This window comes from Centrocercus urophasianus, unplaced genomic scaffold (assembly GCF_019232065.1).
Source record: "Centrocercus urophasianus isolate 14NV4802_14NV808 unplaced genomic scaffold, USGS_Curo_1.0 seq_17, whole genome shotgun sequence".
In the NCBI taxonomy this organism is placed as follows: Eukaryota; Metazoa; Chordata; class Aves; order Galliformes; family Phasianidae; genus Centrocercus; species Centrocercus urophasianus.
The window spans coordinates 5,620,461-5,641,718 of NW_024884722.1; the positions used below are offsets into that span (position 1 = coordinate 5,620,461).

At 42.0% G+C, this 21,258-nt stretch overlaps 1 protein-coding gene across 3 annotated transcripts; it reads left to right on the plus strand.

Moving 5' to 3' along the window:
• The first annotated feature begins 449 nt into the window (after positions 1–449).
• Positions 450–19,420, plus strand: PRLHR (prolactin releasing hormone receptor). Of its 3 annotated transcripts, none has more exons than XM_042818461.1 (3): positions 450–1,479; positions 1,592–2,849; positions 19,364–19,420. In XM_042818461.1, the coding sequence occupies exon 2, from the start codon at positions 1,754–1,756 to the stop codon at positions 2,810–2,812; it is 1,059 nt and encodes a 352-aa protein (XP_042674395.1). In that variant the 5' UTR covers positions 450–1,479; positions 1,592–1,753; the 3' UTR covers positions 2,813–2,849; positions 19,364–19,420. The 3 variants fall into 3 exon arrangements, with proteins under 3 accessions (XP_042674395.1, XP_042674393.1, XP_042674396.1); XM_042818459.1 differs by lacking the exon at positions 19,364–19,420 and adding an exon at positions 8,766–10,063; XM_042818462.1 differs by lacking the exon at positions 19,364–19,420 and adding an exon at positions 8,766–10,063 and having other exon boundaries at positions 463–515; positions 1,646–2,849.
• The last annotated feature ends 1,838 nt before the right edge of the window (positions 19,421–21,258 follow it).

Below are 21,258 nucleotides of genomic sequence, written 5' to 3' on the forward strand. Positions count from 1 at the left end.
AATCATACATGTAGTTGCAAAATCTGTTTGAAATGGTTTGAAATGCCCATCCATCAACAAGTATTTATAGCAGAATGGTTCGGGTCTGAGCAAAGGCTACACAAGATTAACTCCTCTTTAAGAATAGAGAAAGGATTATGACACGCTTGAAATCTAAATTTTTTGTTTGTGTGATCACTCTTCTCATCATATTGAGAGAATAATAGCCTTATGGAAAACACTAGGTTAGTATTTTCTTGAGTAGTCAAAGACATTAGGATATAAAGTGCCTGTAGTAGTTGTGTCTAAATCCCCTCAGTGCCTTGCAAAGCCTTGCGATGTTCCCTACTTTGAAGTATTCAAAAGCTATCAGGCAGCTCCTTTATCCTTTTATTCTATTTTATTATTTTTCAAGAGTATCTCTAGTGGATGTAAATAGAAACAGTGGAGTTTCACCGTTGTTTTTTTTTTTCACCAGCAGAGGTCCTGGTCCCAACATGGTTGAAATGGAGGGGAGTAAAGGGAGAATTAGCACAGTAAGTGTCTGATGCTGATGTTTGCTTAAATGTGTGCTCTCTGCACACCTATCCTGATCTTTTTCTAACGCCTGAACCACACAAAACAAATGTGCTGTTTTAGAGGATGGTTTGCATTTGCTGTTTAGCATGGAAAAGGTTACCATCTTCTTAAGGTTAATGCCTAATGAAGGAACATCCCAATTATACTTGTGCAGCTGCAATTTTTTTGACGTTTGTTGTAATTCACTACAGGTGAGCCGTTACAGCTAAGCTGCTTGGGTGCTGTTATCTCCTTTGAGATCTTTGCATGTTTTTACTCTTAAAGATATGTGAAAGGCCACTGAAAATACCAGCAATGGGCAAACATTTTAACCCCATTAGAAAATAAGATTCTTTCTATTCCATGCACAGTGCTCATCTCGACTTAACTCCATTCACCAGGTGCGTAGCTGAGTCCCTCTAGTGGTGTAAGCATTCATCCGATGTCTGCATGTCATTTGAATTTCATTTTACGGTCACGTTGTAGCAGCAAATTTACAGGTAGCTTTTTTGGGCGCTCTGAAGACTGTGACAAAGTGGATCTGAGATTAGATGCTGTGTAGGCTCGTGTTAATGAATGCAAATTTAATTTTAGCTGGGAAGGGCAAGTAAAGACATACTGCAAAGAAAGGGGAATTCTTGAAAGTATATTCAAGAACTAATTACTATCAGTAAGACACACGCAAAGAGCAACGTAATGCTCGGGGCAGCCAATAGGGATAAAAGCTTATGGACAAATCTGTCATGACCTGGTAGTGAAGACTGTTTAAAAACACTGATCTCCACTTAGCTTGTAAATGCGCATCACTCTCTTTCTCACTCGTATATTCTCTCTCTCTCTCTAACACACACACACACACGCTCCTGGATTTGCAGAAGCCAGACATCTAGGGCACTTCTTGGCATCCACAGGAAAATCATACGGGATTAGAAAAACACTGCAGTAAGTACTCCCTGCATTAAATGTTTATTAAGTGGCATGCTGTCAAAACCTACATTTAATGGTAAATACAGGAGGACTTTAATGGAAATTGGCTGTATTTGATTTTTCCTAGGAACTGCTGAAAGCTGCCTCTCGAGGATTACAACTTCACCTTTTGCTTTTACAGATGCTTGTTTACTATCCATGTGGCAACCTCTGCACAGCCAGTAATCCATTCATTATCCTCACTGATTGAGTGTGAGAGCAGTGCAGTGGTAACTACTTCACTTAGCTGATGGCAGACGACAAAAGCAAGGAAATGATGAATTCGGACAATTTAACCTCCCAGAGCTTTCTCTCTGCAATTCATAACAATGCCAGCAATTTATTCTCAGGGCTCCAGTTTGTTCAGTCCTTCAAGCCACTCATCATCCCCTGCTACTCCCTAGTAGTTTTTATTGGCGTCATTGGGAATTATCTTCTTATTTATGTCATCTGCAAAACGAAAAAAATGCACAATGTGACCAACTTTCTGGTCGGCAATCTGGCTTTCTCAGACATGCTCATGTGTGCAACCTGTGTGCCTCTGACTCTCGCATATGCCTTTGAGCCCAGAGGATGGGTGTACGGACGTTTCATGTGCTACTTTGTGTTCCTGATGCAACCCGTCACTGTCTTTGTGTCTGTCTTCACCTTGACTGTCATAGCTGTGGATAGGTATTATGCCATGGTGTACCCATTCCGGAGGAGGCTCACTATCCATGTTTGTACCTATATCCTGGCTGCCATTTGGCTGCTGAGCTGCACCTTGGCTGCCCCAGCCTTGCTCCACACTTATCATGCGGAATTCCCAGAGTTGGACTTCTCCATCTGCGAGGAGTTTTGGTTCCATATGAAAAGAGATCGCTTGGCTTATGCTTACAGCACTCTCATCATCACCTACGTGCTGCCTTTGGCTGTCATCTCCCTGTCCTACCTGCGAATCTCAGTCAAGCTGAAAAACCGAGTGGTCCCAGGCAATGTCACCCAGGGCCAAGCTGAATGGGACCGGGCAAGAAGGAGAAAGACTTTTCGCTTGCTTGTCTTGGTGGTGGCAGCCTTTGGAGTCTGTTGGCTGCCTCTGCACATCTTCAACGTGGTAAAGGATATAGATATCAGTTTAATTGATAAGCAGTACTTCAATTTAATCCAGCTGCTATGCCACTGGTTTGCCATGATGTCTGCTTGCACCAATGCCTTCCTCTACGCCTGGCTCCATGACAGCTTTAGGGGGGAGCTGAAGAAAATGTTTGCCTGGAGAAAGAAGAAAATTGGACCCACTACAAATTGCATTATGGCCAGTGAGGTGCTGTAAACACAAGAGCTGGTGGGAGTGCACTTCCTGCAACACTGTAAGTCACTTCCACTTTTAATCAGTTCTGGTTGCTAATGACTAGGGGCTCAGTCATAACACCACATATCCCATGGGTGACTTCCCCAGCACTTCCAGCCATACTGGAGAAGGAGAGGCAGAGATCATATCGCCAAATGTCTTTTTTTCTTTGATGGGAGCTAGAGGCCGTGGAGATCTTGGAACAAAAAAATCCCCTTGTGTAAACTGCAGGGATCCTTCCTATCTTGTTTCCATGTCATTGGCAGCATAGATGTGGGAACAGGGAAAAGCAGTGATGAATACAAGATCTGGATACCCCAGTGAGGGGATTAAATCTTTGGACTGGGTGAAAGTTAAGTCTGTTTATCTACCCAGAATACAGTCCCTAGTATAAGTTTCATAGGAAAAGACTGACAGTATTCCTGTAGATCTCCTCCATTAGGGTCATGATGATGAACAGCCTCAGCTCTCTGAAGTGTCCTTTGTGCAGAGCTGACACTGTGATCAGGGATAAGGGCTGCTGGGAGCATTGCGGTGAGATCCCATGGCTGCTGTGTCTTGGGAGCTGTATCAGGGCATATAGTGAGATGAGCTGCATTGCTGGGAGAGGGCAAACTGCAGGAGTGAAGCTGTTTGATGAGGTGTGGCTGATGCACAGTGACCAACAGCTGATTAGCTAAGTCACCTGGTAAATTTGCTGATGCTGCCATCATGGTGGTCAGGCTGGAAAATGTGTGGAAACTCATCGAAATAGGAGGATATTAAGATATGCCACAAGACATTGAGTTGTGTGCTTGCCATTGTCTCATATAACCCCAATTTGCTGACCCTTCAGCAAGGTGACAATGTTTCCAGCCAATGGAGATCAGCGTAGCCTTGTCAGACAAGAAGTTTTCTGCTCTTCCCTTGAGGAACAGGATTTGACATGTGTAGTGGGTAATGCTGCCATCAGCTTTGATCTCCAGAGGTAGCCAGAGACCTTGATAGGGCCTTCGAGAACACTTCAAAAGATGGTGGATAGAAGGGGCTGTTGTCACTGAGCTGTGATGAGCACTGTGTGACCAAGAGAAGAAAGGCTTGTCAGAAAGCAGAGTGGTAAGAGCTCTCTTTTGAAGGAGTCTCCTGGGAGGAAACAATTTCCTTTGACATCCCCTTTCAGTAGAAGGAAGGAGTTAAAAGCTATAATGGAACGAATGATTTCTAGTCTCTTCCTCCTGTATGTACTGAAAATATCTGATAACTGATAAGAATCAGGGAAAAAGTATTGACACTAGACATCTTTTCTGAAGAGGCTTCTTCCAGCCATAACATTAAGCGATGTAAGGAGCTGTTTGATATCCCAGCTATAGAAAAAGCATGGACCAGGGGGCAGTTTTGTCCTTTTTCAGCCAGGCTGAACTTACTGTACCGTGTGTGGCCAGAGATGTGTGTGCTGCCAGGCATGGCAAATAGATAAGGTAGGAGAGAGAAGAAATAGGTTATGGTTTCACTGGTTTCTAAATGTATCCCTACTGTGAAACAGTACCATTCTGCTCATCAACCTTCAGCAAACTAATCTAGTTAAAAAAATACACAGATGCCAATACACACACTGGGAAAAACATTTGAAATCCCTTTTCACAAATTTCCTTGCAATTTCAAGCCGTGCTTTTGCCTGCAATGAGGAATTGAAAATTAGAAGCTGATTACAGCAACACTGAATCAGAGAAGCCTCTCTAAAGTGGGCACTGTTTGCATTTACTCAGTGATTAAGTATAGCTGCCTTGCTTATTGTGGTTTAGACATCTGAGTGTCTTACTGAAAAATGCTTTCACTGAATTTTGGGAGATCGTTCTCTTTCAAGTTCAGCATACAGAATAATTGGAGATTTTGAAAAAGGAAAAAAAAAGAACAAACAAAACAAAAACCCACCAACCTTCCAAACAAACCAACCAAATTTAATGAGGTTTTTAGTTTCTGCTTCAGGGCTTTGTAGAAAAGAGCAGTGAGTACAGCACTGAGAGAAAGCGCTGAGCACTGACACGAAAAGCTTTCACAACAAAATCCTGAGTTTTGGAGATTTTTCTTTTATGGAACTGTGCTATTTCAAGTTCTTCATTTGTCATTTTGCAAAGGCTGATTAGCAGTGAGTTGGTCCTTAATGTTTACAACCCCATGCACTAAATACAGACAGCATTTTATTACAGTGATCCAAAGCGCAGTGGAGTAACTAGAAAAAAAATTGCTAACCACTGCAGGCCATTATTTCTTTCCCCCAGACCACGTTTCTACCCCCATTTCCAGGCACCAGTTTGGTTATTAATTTTCTCTTACATGCTGGTGACCGTAGATGGCTGCTGGAAAGGGCAGAAGGAAGCAAACTAGAGCTTAAATTTCTCTGTCTTTTATCTTTAACTCTTACAAATGAGCTTTTGCTATCAACAGTCACTACAGCTGTGTTCACAGCAGCACCAAGGGCTGCATGTTGAGGCACTCAGCGTGGTGGGCACTCTCATATAAGGGCAGGTGCACTGCACACATGCTTGGAATTTTCCAGCTCCTGTATTTGCACCTGGGGCTCTGCTGCTGACACTGTGTTTGGACTGTCACCTGCAGGGTTAGGTTTTGCAGAAACACCCCAAGATGGTGTTGCCTTTAGCTCCTGAGGCTCCTTCTCTCTTCTCAGCAGTCCCATTGGGCGCAGCAGTGACTGTGGATATGCTCACACAGGCTCACTTCTGAACCTTGGCCCAGCAATCTCTGCTAAATGTAATTACTGTTTTCTCTGATATCCAGAGTAATAAACAATAATAAGATTTAGAGGCACACTGGTATACTTCTTTAATCCAGTTATGCAAATTATTACAGTAAAAGCCTTCATGTGGAATGTGTTTTCTAATCTGTACCCCTCTCTGGGGAGCTGCTGTGCTCCTCTGAGGGACCAGGGCTCATCACTACAGTATTTTTGGTTCTATAATTTTTAATTACAATTTAAGAAATCATTACATGCTTTGATTTTATAAAGTAGTGCAGTTCTAAACTTGGTGAGCCTATTAAAATTCCCAGCAAGGGTTTTTCTTCTTTCTTGTTTACATTCAAATCCAAGGACTGTCATAGTGAAGGATGGAGCAAGGTCTGTATCTGAGCTGAAGTGAATGCTCAGTGAGGTGAGCAGAACACTGTGCTCCCTGTCTGCTGGGTTTCATTTGAGTTGTTTCCATATACCAAGAGAGCTTTGGCAGGTAGATACCTGCATCTGCATTTTACAGCAGCAAATACATGCAGCTTATGATGCCTCCTTGGGCTGTTCCAAAATGCCAGTCCCTAGGTGTATAGTGGAATTTGTGTACGTGTGGTGTGGTGTTTCCAGGTAGATATCATAAAGCATTTACTGTAAAGTTGGTTGTCAGGGCACAGTGAGGATTTTAGGCAGGAGGGAACATGGAAATGAGAAGATTTTGTTGGGGCTGGACAAGTCAGAAGGCTCTATATATCTTAAACAAGGAGATTAAAGGAGATACAAAAGGAGATAGGGGAAAGAGACAGAAGGAGATGAGATGTCTACATTTAGAGTGAGGAGAAGAGATTAAACCAGCAGGAGTGACAGCTTTACAATTTGAAGCTAGATCTTGGAGGGCTCCTAGGGCATCTTCCTAGCAAACATGCTGCATTTTCATTGAGTGTAGATGCAGAAATTCTTGGTCAGACATAAGCTACTCCCTGTGGTCAAACAGAACTAAAAGGTGATGCACCTATGAGCAACATCAAAATGTAAATCAGTATTTGAGCAGAAACAAAAAGACAGGTTATCAGAACAAAGGGCGCTAAATCTGAAATCATAGAATGATGGAATCATCAAGGTTGGAAAAGACCGCTAAGATCTTTCAGTCCAACCCATCCCCATCATGCCCACTGCCCACATCCCTCACTGCCACATCTCCATGCTTCTTGAACACCTGCAGGGACAGTGACTTCCCCAGCTTCCAGTGCCACTGCATTGCCACTCTTTCTGAGAAGAAATGTTTCCTAGTATCCAACCTGAACTTCCCCTGGTGCAACTTAAAGCCATTAATTCTCATCCTAAATCAAGCCATAAGAGCAAAACAACAGTTAAACCTCAGGGTCAGGTAGAGTTGGTCTCTCACAGACCTCCAGAGAAGTCACCAAAGACTAAAATGTTTGTGAGATGCATTGATTTCGTTCCTTGTACCTGGGTGAAGAAAATGATGAGAGCTGTATTTGTATCAAGTTCAGGAGCAGTATTTGGGGGATGGCAGATCACCTAGGATGGACAGAGGTAGGCCCTGCTATACAGGATCACAGTAAATGCCTCTAAGCTGAGAGAAATGGGGAAAGCTGACGTTTTCCATACCAGCTGAACAGCAGATGCTCTGTGTAGTTTTAATTGAGTGAATCTTGCTTGTTGAGCTGGCAGTGGTGATCTATAATTAGAAGTCTAAGAGAATGCAGGGTACAGATAAAAGCAGAAAACAGTACACCTGCAGCTGGAGAAAAATGCCAGTTGGGCAGCACTGTGCAGCACATCCATCAACCTGCCCACCAGATGAGAAAAGCACAGACAGAAATTGTGTGCATTTCTGCATGAAGAGCCATAACTCAATTGTTTTCCTCCAGACTTCTCCCTCTCACTGCCCACTTTTTTTCTTCTTTTCCTCATAAGAATATTGGTATTCCTCCTTTCAGTAGTTGTATTCTATCTCAGAAAACATACAGAGATCAGAGCTCTAAAATGGGGATTATCTTCTCCTCTTTTCAGGAATTAGACTCAATGATGTTTACAGGTCCCTTCCATTTTGGGATATGCTGTGATTCTATGACTCTCTTTTAAATGTCTCTCTGAAGAAAGAAATAGCCAGTTAGATGACACACAGCTCATACGTGTAGCTATTAGCCATGCAGATCTGCAGCTGGCAGGAGTCTTTCTACCACTTGGAGCACTACCTTTAATGGTTGTATTGAGTAAATATCCCTCCCCATAGAGTGCATCCTTGTTCTGGGCCCAAAATGCTGCTGTTTAAGTTAGGCTCATGGTTGCATTTAATGAACCTGAATGTCTTTTCCAACCTAAATGATTCCACAATTCTAAATCCTCCTATGTATTTGATCCTTTGTACCAGCAGAGCTGCACTACTGCATCTAAGGCACCTGCTTGTAGGAATGAGACATTTCCTTCCAAAACCTGTATCATACTCTCCATCTGAGAAGCTACGAATGAGGACACACCTACAAAAGTAGGTGGGACCAGATGGTTTATTTCACAAGGCTTCCTGTTTTGTACATGTTTCTCTGCTCCCTGCTCTCCCATTCTGCCTTTTGAACACATTGATCAACTGAAAAAAAAACAAAAAACACACCAAACACCAAAAACAAAACCAATAACAAAAATATAGGCAAGAGCCTCCAGGATATTCAGCTCCTGGTAGCTGTTTGAAATTAGGAAGCATTGCTTTGGTTCTACCCGGGGAAGGAAATGAGACGTACGTGCTCTCCATCTCAGGGACAGTGCCATCTGCAGGGGGTGGATTAAATGGTTTACAACTAGCGATGAGTCCACCAGGCTGCCTCCTTGCAAAGTACTGATGAATTATCCAGAAAGCGAGGTGTCAAGAGCATGAAGCTCAAACAGCCCTCACTGGGAGTTGTGCCTCTCTGGGATCTCTTTGACAAGGAGCTGATAGGGTTGGCTTTCTTGCCTGGTGTTGCTTGCTTTGTCTTTCAGCAGCTTGCTTTGTCAAACTAAGTTAATTAAGATAGTAATTGATATAAATAATAAAACATGCACTCAGGAGCTCCCTGCTTTGTGTCTGGAGCCTCCTGGAAACCAATTTAGGATCACCACTATCGGCAGCTGACTGGCTTTGCATTCTTTGCATCTTATATTAATTAACACCATTAAGTTGTAATTTTCTTTTATTTTTTATTTTTTCCTCTGCAGGAAACACAAAAGAGTGGGAGGAGATGGCTCTAATTCCAACATCAATATTTCCTACAATTCCTACATTTCCATTTGGTGCTGGTGACACTCAGCAGTGAGCAGGGCTGTGGGGAACAGCTTGGAGCTTTGCAAAGGAGCAGCAACGTTACCCTCTCTGCCAATTACAACTGTTGATTTCTGGACAGGTTACTGCAATGGCACCCTGCATCTCACAACAGCAGGAGGGGTTTTGGCTTTGGTGATGTGCACAATGCTGAGGACCGGTTCTGCACAGCTGGGGTTTGCAGTGTCAGGGGAGCACATCTGGCAGCAGCTGGTGATGTGATGCTGAGCAACAGGAGGGCTTGCACCTATCTGAGGTGGCCCTGCTCTCTCTGTGGCTTCTTAGCCACAGGGAGCTGTGTTCAGTTGCCCCATAGCATCTATGACAAGAGAGGTGAACTCTCTAGAGGACATGTGGCAGTGGAATGAAATAGCAGCTTTGGCTTGTGGTCAAAGATCATAGCACATCCTACTTCTCCAGTTTGTGTAACCAGCTGCATTTGGGAGGTAACAGAGAAGCAATGCACTGCACTGTGCAGCATGTCTTTCTAGGAATTGCAGAGGCAAAAAAAAAGTAAAATTAGTATTTTTTTGCACTCAAGTAAAAAATAACCATCCCAAGGTTACATTTGAAACCAGTCAGAGGCTGCATTTCTGAATGAGTGCAGAAAGAACTACTCAAGCCTTTTGATGAGCATGGTCCCTCACTTGCAGCAGGCCAGCTTAGCTCAGCAGCCTTACTGCATTGCTTCTTACATCCGTCAGCAATATGACAAGTCTAAATAAAGGTAAGTCAGGTATAGATGCACAGCCCAAGAACTGCTTGCATTTGGTCCAGAGATGGCTGAGTTGTGAGGGGAATGCATTTGGGAAAGAATCTTTTGTAAAAATGGCTGAAAGGTTGGGAGGAAGTTCTGAGTGTTCAACCAACCCACTCCTCAGCAACGGCACCTGAGGAAATTGCATACAGATCTGGCAGCACTGAGATGAAAGCCATCCAAATGCCATGTGAAAGAGTTATTTATAAGCTACACTGCTAATTAAAAATTACTTTCTGAGTAACTATTTATGCAACTTATTTTGAATCATTAAGAAGAAAAACCCTCAACATTCAGCTTTGGAACGATTTCCTCTCAATTATTAGATCCATTTAAAATTCAGCATCTGTTGTTAATATGCATAACTTAGAAAAATTAGGACTAGACACAGCATATGGCTGACCTGCTTAATCTTAACAAAATCAATAATATTTTCATTATGAACCACTTCTTCATTAAAACATGTATTCACATCTGTTGTATAAAATAATGTTTATTTGTTAAAACCTGTAGTACAACCCTTGCAATTGTTGTCAGTCACAATTAATGGCAAATCAGTTTGATAGTGCTTTTTCTTGGAAGATTGCTACAAACTGAGGACAGAAAATGCAAACCATCAATGGCCAAACCAAGTTCTAGCAACATCACCAACAACACGCAGGGAGACTCTTGGAGAGCCCAGTTTTGCTGTTACCTACTGAGTTCCTGGAAGTGTTCATGAAACACATAGATGTGGCACTGAGGGACATGGTAAAGATATGTTGGCGGTTGGCCTAGAAGATCTTAGTGGCCTTTTCCAACCTTTATGATTCTATGATTCTTTGTTTCTGAAACACTATGGAAAGCACTGTTCAAATCCTTTTCATTAAAAGAAAAAAAAAAAAAAAAAAAAGTTTTTTTCCCATGGAGCAGTTTCAAATGGCACTACCTGTATGTGCTGTTGATGAGGGTAAGATGAGAGCAGAAAAGACAGCTCAGACTTCAGAAGAGGAATTAAGGAATTACCTCTGCGTCCTGCTGTAGGGAACCTGCTTTGGCAGGGGGGTTGGACTTGATGATCTCTGGAGGTCCTTTCCAACCCCTACAATTCTGTCATTCTGTGAAAAGCCAGACTGCCCACATCTTGAAGTCACTAAATTGTTGGAGGAACGTGGTTATGAATTCAAAATGCATCTTGTAGTTGTTTACTGAGATGATTTACCCCTTTTCCCCCACTTATTCTGCTTGAGTTCCAGGCTATTAATTCTCACACAGAGACATCTCTCTGCACCCAGACTCAGAGATCAACTTTGAAACCACATCTTCACTTTCATCCTCAGTCATAGCTGTCAGTTGGCTCAGTTCAGTGAACGACTTTTTCTGCACATTAACATTCAACATTTTGGGCGAAATCTTCTCCCAATGCACTGTACAAACAGCCTTTCTGTTATGCCATTTGTGCTCCTATGCATTGAGCCAATTGGTCTTTAAAGTTTAAATCTAATTTGTGAGTTTAGCTCAGGTCTGCTTTGTAAGAATTTGAACAGAAATAACACATTAACTATTGGCCCTGGGTTAAATAGCTTTTCTAGTTGTGTGAAATGTATTATCAAGTGAAACAATCAAAACAATGTACATTAAAGGAATCAATCAGCATTAAAGAATAAACAGTTCTTAAAATGCCACAATTCCTGTAAAAGGGGTAGAAGGTATTTCACTTCCGTGGGTCAAACATTAAAACATTTGATAGCTTTCTAGATCATTACATGTTTGCTGAGGGCAAAAAGAAAAAGCATGAAATTTTCAGTGGCAAAAAAAAAATAAAAATTAGCTTGACCAGTTTTACCAGGCACCTCACGTTCAACAAACACAGCCCAATTTGCAGCACTAGCTATGGTGGAAATAGAGACAGTTCAGCAAACATTTTTGCTTCCAGTCATAATGTGAGGTGTTCGAAACCAGAGGTAGAAGGTGGGTTGGAGGAAGACCAAAATGGTATGAGAATGGTCTTATAAGTTATGACACCAGTGAATAGAGGCTGAAGGGAGAGTGCAGATTTAGAAGGCTACTCACATTCAAATATTGAGACCAGAGAAAGCCTGATGTCACCTAGAGCTACATCAAACCTGGCAATTCACTTATTTACAATCCTAGCAGGCCTTACAGATTACACTAAATATTAGATATTTGATAAAAAAAAAATGTGCAGTTTGATTAATTAATTTGATTAATTGCGTTACATAAAGCCTAAGCTCTTTGTGCAAGCAAGCTTTGAGCAGGAACTGTGTTCATACTGCCTTTTATTTGTTGTAGTCCAAAGACCAAACTAAGCCTCTCTGATTTTCTGCTGTAGATAATAGCTCCAGACTGAGCTTTGAGGTGCCTATCCACAAGATTTTAATTCAACATTCACAGCATCACCAGAGGATAGAAAACAACAAGCAATGTAAATAGAAACTCTTGCTATTGACCCATTTACAGCAACTAAACATTTTTAAAACCAGAAGAGATGACAGAGGAACGCTGGAAGCTTTGAAGTAGTCTGTTTCATCTCTGGATTGCTAGAGGTGTTTTCTGTGAAACTACAGCTCTTGTGACCTGAAATTTCTGCCTCCTGCATTTGGTCTTGGCAGCCCCAGAGCACAGATGTTTCCAGGGAGAGCAATATTCTTTCAAAAGTATTCTTTCCTCCTGAGCTAGATACTGCTGCTTTTAATCACCCTAACCAGAACTGCTGGAACACAGCAAGCAAGACACTGCTCACAACTCAATACAGCAGAGCCTAGCTATGCAGGTGCATGCTAATTTCCTCCACCAATGGAGGAGCATCCAACAGAAACTTATTATCCAATGAATCTCAACCCCACATGTATATTTACAACTAAGTGCTAATTAGCTTTAGGAGAACCCACCACAGAGAAATAGTTTCACTTAGTTCAGAATAAACAGCAGGGTGAGATAAGCATTCACTGTGGGCTATCAGCTGCAAAGAGCAGCCTGATGGGAAGACATAACCCCTGTGATTCACAGCACTTAAGCACTGCGATGTGGCAAGCTTCAAATGTCTCCTTTTGAAGAATATTTGGTTAGAACTATCTGAACAAAAGGGAAGAAAACACTTGTTATGCTTCAGTGATTGCATGGAGTCACACTGTGGGCTGCTCCCAGGTACCCAAGAAACTGGGCACCAGTCCCACTGAGGTTAGGAACCTTCATGTCAGATTTAAGCAGACAGGTGCTTTACAAGGGGATTTCTCAATATGCAAGACTGGAAACAGTTTCTCCTGAAAGCCACAGCCAGCATAGGACTGTAATCCATGAGCCACATGCAACAAAGCAGAGCGTAAGCAGAGATAATCATCAGCCTAACCCGGAGCTGAAGCAAGTGCTCTAAATCAAAACTAGTCAGTGGATCAAGCTCCACAGGAACTAATACCAAATTCCCTTCATTTCAGTATTCAACACCTTAACATTTAAGAAGATGACTGGGTACCCTCTAGAGTCTCACATGAAGTTTGCCTCCCTGGAAACTGCTAATCAGTTGTTTTCTCTCTAATTCTTTCTAAATCAGAAAAATAATCAGTGCTCCCCATCCAGCCAGCAGCTTTACACCCTTTCTGCAAGAATTCACCCTCCAACAAGCCCTTCATTCCCTGCCCCAAGCAGCAGCCTTTATAGGGCATGTGGTGATCCCATGGAAAATGCCAGCACCAGCTGAAGGCTGGGTGGTGTGGGAATGCTTTGTAGGGAGTTTCAGCTTTGTGAACAGTATGTTTTACAGGATTGCATTCGTAGTGGGTATGTGAAGACAGATAAAATCCATGTATGCAAAAGGATGTTTAAAACAGCTGACACTAAGAAAGAAACCTATTGAAATAGAAGGAACTCTCCTTATTTGTTAAGAAAATAGATACTGAAAACTTGCAAAAACGAAACCAAAACAAAAATGGGGTGGGGGAGGAGGCAGCAATAAAGGAATCAAATTTCCACTTAATTGTAGACCTGTTTCCACTTGAGTAGCAAAGTGCTGTTCCTAGGCTGTCACGTTCTTTCTAAGAAACTTGATCTCCTAATTATAATTGCTGTCTTTGTGCAGAAGGTATTGACAGCCAATTTTTAGATGCCTGCTGATCCTGGGGCTGCCTAGAGGATGGAGGAGGATGGATCAGTGCCAGACTTGCTCCTCCCTAACTGGCTTTTGCTGTTGAGTTTGTGCCAATGATCAGTAGAATCTCAGTACAACCCTAGGACTGTTCCTCACGCTTCCTTCTCAGGAAGTGCAGTGGAAGCAAGAATGACAAGCTGCTGGTGGCAAGCTGTGGTCATCACAGCTCCTCTGAAATGAGCTCAACCAAGTGCTCAGAGCCTGACTTCAGTATCTCTAGGGACATCACACTGACCACCTCTCTAGGCAACATGTGCCAGTGATTTGCCCCTTACTTCTCATTTATTTCCTTTCACTAGATGCTTAGAACAGGTGATATGAAGATCACCTGTTTCAGTTTCTTCAGTTTGCAAATCTTTTCAACCTGTATGAAAAGCTACGGGATGAAAACAACAGGCTCTGGATGCATCATGAGCTGGCAAGCAGCCTTCTGTCCATATGCCTGTGAAATGTCTGAGCAAAAAGACAAATCAATACTAATTAATGGTCCCCTGGAAAGTAAATGATTTGCTCATGGTGTGCAGCATAGCAAGGAACCCTGTAGGCTATTTCTGCCTTTGATTTATTACACCGTACAAACAAAGGTTTATACGAGTAGTTTGAAACCTGGAATCCTTTCCTTGTAAAAGTCACAGCTTCTATTGAGATGAAAGGAGCCAGGGAGAGGAACTGGGGATTTTACATCCATGGATACAGTAGTTAACAGTAACCAGTGCCATTCATCTGCTTGCTAACTCACAGCATCTCCTAGGGACTGTTCCAAAGGGAACATACAGGGAAATATTCAAACACTCAAGTGTTTATCTTTGAAGATCAACATCCCATTTCCTGCAGAATGGATTCTGTTCCAGCATTTTGCCTCTCTGCCTAGCAGGCAGATCTAGAATAAGAGAAAAGAATGTTAAAACCTAAAAATGTCAGCTATTAAAGCTATTGTCTCTCAAAAGCTAGGGCATAAGTTTATGCTTGCTTGTGCTAAGGGGTTTTAAACAGTGCCGAATCAATGGATATTGCATTTGCTTCACACGCAGCTCTGAGGGAAAGCTCAGGAGTGGCCAATTGCAGGAAAATGTTCTTTAAAATGTGTCAAAACTTTTGATTGCAGATGGCCACTTAGCAATTTCAGGTTTTGGGAAATGACTTAGTGCCATTAGAGATGGGTTCTTCCTTTGTTGCAGTCCCTTCCAGCAAGGTTTGTTCTCACAGCACATAAGCAATTTTGCTTAATTGCCCTGTGAAAGCGCATGATGTTAGTAAATGGACCATTGTACACTGGCTCAAATGCTTTTGAGTGTTGTGCTGTGTGAATATCACTTTATTGTAAGCAAATGTCATGAGTTTTGTTCAGAAAACAGCAATGTGTGGTAGTGAGGATTACCTACATTTGGTCACACCTCATGGAAACCCTAGCTCATGTTTGGCTCATGATTTCCCATAAGCTTGAATTTTTGGACTTTCTATTATTTTTTTCCATCTTGTATTTTTCCATTTTATCACTCTCACTTACTGCACATACATCTGCTTGAAACTGTAAGGGCTCAACTGATGTTTTAATACCACTTCTCCAATTTGTCTAGCTTGTTTGATTTTCTATTCCTGTTAATATATTTGCATCTCTTCCCATCTTAGTGTTTTGTAGAGGTTTAACAGAACAGATTCCAGTTGCATTTAGCAGGTTGTTCTAAAAACATTTTGAACATATCCAACTCCATAACAACTGTAGTGGAAATGCAAAGTCACAGCTTGAAGCAGTGATTGAGAACCTGGTGGGAAGGCAGGGCCAACCCAGAGGAGCTCAGGTGAATGCAAAGCAGTTGAGTGACCAGAAGGGCTGGAGCCAGGATCCGCCCCTTCCCAGACCTCATTTAAGGGTTGGCAGTGAAGGTAAGGGGATCTCAATGGAGGTTCCTGTGTACTTGAGGCCTTCTGAAGGTAAGTAGCTTCATTCCTCTGTTTTTGTGTCTATGGCAGTTGTCTTGGATTTGGTTGCTCTGCTGCTGTTGTTGCTGTGCTTTCTATTGTGTTGCAACAGTTAATTGCATGATTTTGACTGTGAGCCACTGATAGCAGCTATGTTTTGCTTAGTGCTGTGGGTTTGTTCAGTTTGTTTGACCTGTGCCACGTCAGCAATTCAGTTAGAACTTGTGTTTCTATCTTTTGAACAAAAAGGTCTGTAGCAACTCTATCAAAAGCAATTCTATGATGTCAGATGATGTCTATCATTTTCCGTCTACCAGGCCTTCAACTTATTCGTAAAAAGAAATAAGTTTGCTCTGAGAGGATTTGCAGTTGACAAATCCATTCTGGCTCTTAATCACTTCCTTGTTTTCGTTTATGTGCTCACATAGACTTTATTCATTCTAAGGTTTTTCTAGCACTTGAAGGTAAGCTGACTGATATACAAATCCCTGATTAGTCTTTTCCTTCCTTTCTTAAAAACAGAATACATTTGCCCTTTTCCAGCCTTCTGATGCTTATTGACACTCCCTGACTTTCCTTAGATAATGGTTAGAGTTTCTGACATTACTTCTGCCACCTCCTTGTTCAGGTTCCTGGGATAAATCCATCAGGCTCAGGCAGCATGAAAACTTTGGAATTCTTTCAGTGTGCTGACATCCCCTTTTGTGCTTTTGCAAGGAAAGCCCAATGCTCGGTCACTGCTGCTTACATCAGTTGTTGCCCCCCCCTTTAGCTTTTTGCTTGGAAACACAAAGTAAGACACTGAATGTTTTGTGTTCCTTTTATTTCTTATTTTTGTGCTGATGACTTTCCTCTTATCTGCCAGTAAATCAGTGCTTTGCTTGATCCATTTCTCTCTGTGTATCTTCATAATTGGTTCCTGCTAGTCCTGATGTTAGTTGTTTAATCACATCCCTTGCTGTTTTAAAGTTTTCTCTCTGCATGCTTATGCTGTTTTCTTGCATGCCTGAGCAGTTTGATCTTTCTTGTAGGCACCTTTTCTATGTTTTTAAACTGAATGAAGAATTTGTGGCTTCTTCCCACTTTTCCAAACCTTCTCTGATATCTGTGGTTGGCTTGCCAAATAGTTTTTATTTTCACAGTAACTACTCTGTTATCTTCCTGCTAAAAGGATTTAATTATTTTTAGGAACAATATTGCACAGAGTAGGAAAGCAAAGTCAGCTATTCATAAACTTGAAATTTTATTCTTTCTTAATGATCAGATGCTGCCCTCTTTCGTAGAGAATAAGACAAACATTCATCAAGGAGCAGAGCAGCTGTTGATTCCCCTCCAATGCTGGCTTTTCTTGAAGCCTGACTGCAGGAGCAGTACAGACATAACTTGTGACTGTTCCTGTGGAAGGTTTCTCTGGGCTTTCCTAACAGCAAGGGCAAAGAAACAGGGGATACATTAACAAATGCAGAAAATCAATGCTAGGAAAAAACAACATTTTTGCTTATAGTGGTGTGGTCCTTTATGCTTTCAGGCTGTTAAAATGGCTCTGAAATTCAGGTGTTCAAACTTGATTATCCATCTGTGTAACTGAAGTGATTACAGCTGTCTTTTGATTACACAGTGATTACACAGTCTTTTGTGACAACTCTTTAAGAGCTTTTTGTCTCTTGGTTTTACAGAAAACAAATGGGTTCTCCTACCCATCACAGCATTTTGTCACTCTGTGGCAGGAAATACCTATTAAAATTATCCAAAATGCAGCTGTCTATTGCTGTCATCTCAAGTAATCTTTTTTTTTTTCCCTGCACTCTGTGTTCAATGTATGGGGACCATTTAACGGTGCTCTTCCACTGCTGCCTTCTGGTTGCGGCCAGTGGGATGTCAGCTACAAGACTCAGTGGGGTTAACTGGACATGAGCAGGATGGTAATGAAAGGATGGATGAATCTGAAAAGCTAATAAGGGATTCTATTTTTGCTTCTGCCAGAAGAAAAAGAAAAAGTGCCAAAAAAAACCCCAAAAAAAGAAAACAACCAAGCAGCAAAAAAAAGACCAACAAATGTGCCATGCCTGTTCCCAGTTGGCCAGAACTCAGAATGTAGGAGACAATTTTGTATATACAAAATGAATTTCCCCACTGAATATTTACTTTCATTCTTTTCAGAAAATCCTGATGTGTGGAGGAAAAATTGTGTAGATCTCTAACAGTACCTTGCAGTTTGAGGCTTTAGATAAAAGCGTGGTGTTATGACTTAAATAACATGAGATAACAACAGGAAAGGTGTTTGTGGTCAGACACATCTCACTTCTGAATTGTTAAATTATTGCATTAACATTATTTACATGAAACTGGAGGTTCAGGTCTACTATCATGCCCAATGAGAAAATGAAAGTGTTATGCCAACACAAATCTACTTTAATCATCAACTTCAATTGTGATGCTTTTTCTAGTTTGCACTTCTTTAGGATCATGCCTGTAATTTTAGGGTCATACAATCCTATGGTCTGTGCTGCACTGTGCCATGGGCTGTACCAAGACTTTGCAGAGAGCATTTGGCTGCTTTATGACCTACAGGTAGAGCAGTTTCATCCCCATTAACTACCTGTTTTGCTCTTTCTTAGTTAGAGAAGAGCACATCTAGGTATCTCTGTGCTGTTCTCATTGGAACCATCTTCATTTGTGAGGGTTTAATTGTCCTTTCTCAGAGCTCTGTGCCTGCAGCTGCTGGGAGCCAGTCTGAGCCATCAGTCTACCTGTAATGCTGACTCTAGCAGCGCTGCACTGAGTGACCTCGGCAGTGACAACAGATGTGTGTGGTGTTCTCCAGCAATTTTTGCCAGCCAGGATGCAAGGGCACTCAGAGCTGGGCCTGCTGACCTCACTGTCTCCTCTGCTTCTGTGTGGGGCTGTTGTACAAGAGAAAGGAGTTCTGCCCACTACTGTCAGCTCCTTCCTCTGTTTTGCTGGGGGCAGCAGGGCAGACTCTCCTTCCTCCCTGCTCTTCTCCAAACCCCTCTCCATTTGGAGCAGAACTGCGCTCCAAATTCCACCCCTCTGTTTTACAGATCTAGTTTTTCTTGGGCTGTGGATACGTGGTGTATACATAGCTGTAATTTGGGTCTGTTTTTCAGACAAAGCCGGGTTTATTCTGTGAACTCAGACATGAAAGCAGACAAGCTTTGTAGATAACGATGGCTCTTTACTGTTATCGACATAGAATTTGTCTGATTGGTAAATGAGGGAATGTTGTATATAGTGCCTAAATCCCTCCTGCTCTTTTTTGACACTGAATTTAAAATGAGCATCCAAGAAATGTCCGGCGTTTAAATTCTGTCTCCAGCAGATGTCAGTAGAAGCTTCAGAAAAGAAGAATGCACCGAAGCCAGGTGTCACTCACCCCTTGCTTTACTTTTTTTGCTCAGGGAGAGAATGAGTGCTCCGTTCTACAAATAAATGGTATTTCAAGCCAGGTTACTTCATTACTTTCTTTTTTTTTCCTTGCTTGAAGTAGAGCTCAAAGATAGTTTAGGTGGAATGCTGTCCCCAAGCTCTCAGCAATAGGCATTTGAGCCAATCTGTCAATGACAGGCATTTGACGCTACAGGATGTCTGTGGTGAATGGTGAGTACGAGAAATTCAACAAGATTCTTTCTAAGGTCAATTTTTCTGTTTTCCAGCATGTAACAAATGAATAGTCTAATCTTCTTAGCACTAACATGGTAATGAATGACCTGTGCTGTCCTGCTGTCTGTGATGTCCTTTGGACTTCTGCTGAGTGTGCCCATGCATACACAACATACACACCTACTATGAAGTTTTCAATTGATATCCCGGTCAGCTTAAAGGAATCGGAGCCTCCAGTGCCTGCAGTCGAAGGTGCTGAGCAGACCTTTAACATCCTGCCAAAGAAGTTGGAGCTGGAGCTTCCTGAGCCTTGGTGTAGCTGGAGGCAAAATTTCTAAAACTGTGGTGTAACTCTGAGTTGCTGAATACTCAGTTCTGAAGCACCAGGTGTGACTTGTACTGGGTTCCAGCAGTTGTTAGGCTTCTCAGTAGTCTTTGAAGATTGGTGCCTGAATCCCCTAATGCGGCTGGATGCATTTACTGCTGCAGTTCTGGTTCTCGTGCAAATAAAACATTGTGGGACATTTTATTAACAGGTTCATCAGCAGACATTTGCAAAGGTTTTCATGATTCTTTATCAGATAATCCATTTAGCTATTCAGAAAAGCAAATTTATAAAAATAGGGATCCGTTCTTGAATACTGGCTCTGTAAGTCCTTGAAAATACATTGGCTAATACAGAAAATCCTTTTTTATTAACATTAAGTATTGAAAAAAGGCTAACATTAATATTCATTACCTGAATGTACAATTGCCTATGAAGAAAACTCTATCTTCATTTATTCCTAGATGTATAATTAAAAGTTCTGCCATAAATTCCCAGCATCTTCTTTTCTGTTGTGCTATACTATATTGCACTGAGATTCACAGTAAGAAGTTATAAAGGATTCTTGATGCATTGCACAAGCTTCTATCTTGAAATGGATTCAATGAGCAACAAAATCTATCCATGGATAGATTTCCTCAAAAATTATATGAGGGAAATAATTTGGAGCTGACGATAAGTAAGAGTCGTTCTTACTTTCACACAGGAAATAACTGAGATCTGTTGGCATCACCAGTTTGCATCAAATGGAGGAGATCGTATATTGGTGTTTTGCATTTAGCATTGTCTCTTTACTTCCAGTGCCAGCCTTTACATGAAGAAGGCTTCAAGTTTTGTTAAAAATACAGGTGTGCCTCTTCCAACATACTAGGGATGCCTTATTTGCTCCCTTCCAGCAATGAGAGGGCTAGGACTTGCTACCTGGGTGAGCAGTGAAGTGCTGTAGAGCTCCACAACAATTCCTTTGGGCCCTGGGAAACAGCACTTATCCAAAGGCTGATAGGTGACAAGTGTGATCCTATCAGTTATGGATAGAGAGCTTCCTTGTGAAGTGACAAATGTAGGACTGATGTGCTGTGACTTGGTGGCCAGCATCTGGTTGACAAAGAGAAATTCCTTTCTCAAGGAGGGTTTTTCATGAAGGACTTACACCTGAATGCAGAGGCTTGCATTGCCAGGGTGGCTGGCCCTGAGATTAGGCCCTGGGATGCTTCTGTGGTGCTGGGGATACTTGGAAACTGAAGTGATCATCCACTTTTCATACAGTGGAGCTTTGTGGACATCCCTGGGTGGGATGGCAGTTCTGTAACAGCAGTTGCATGAAACACTGATTAAAGGCAATAGCATGTTTGAGAATGTATTTTCCCAGCGCTGTGCTTACAAAGGTCTCTTAGTGCCTGTGGGATGGGGAGGAACATGACTCACCCAGGGAGGAACTTTTAAGTGTTTTGTGTTTTGTACTCAGCTAACAACGATACCACAGCTGCCAACACCAAGCAATTATGTTATACAAGATACCAGAGGTAGTCACCTGCCTGGAGCTGCTTGCAGAAGTCTGCACGTGGCCAAGAGCCACAACACATGCTGCAGGGAGTGATCAATGGGAAACTGAAGGATGCGTTG

What these genes read in the sequence shown, in the direction of transcription:
- PRLHR (XM_042818461.1), top strand. Translation starts at nt 1,754, where the DNA reads ATGGCAGACGACAAAAGCAAGGAAATGATGAATTCGGACAATTTAACC.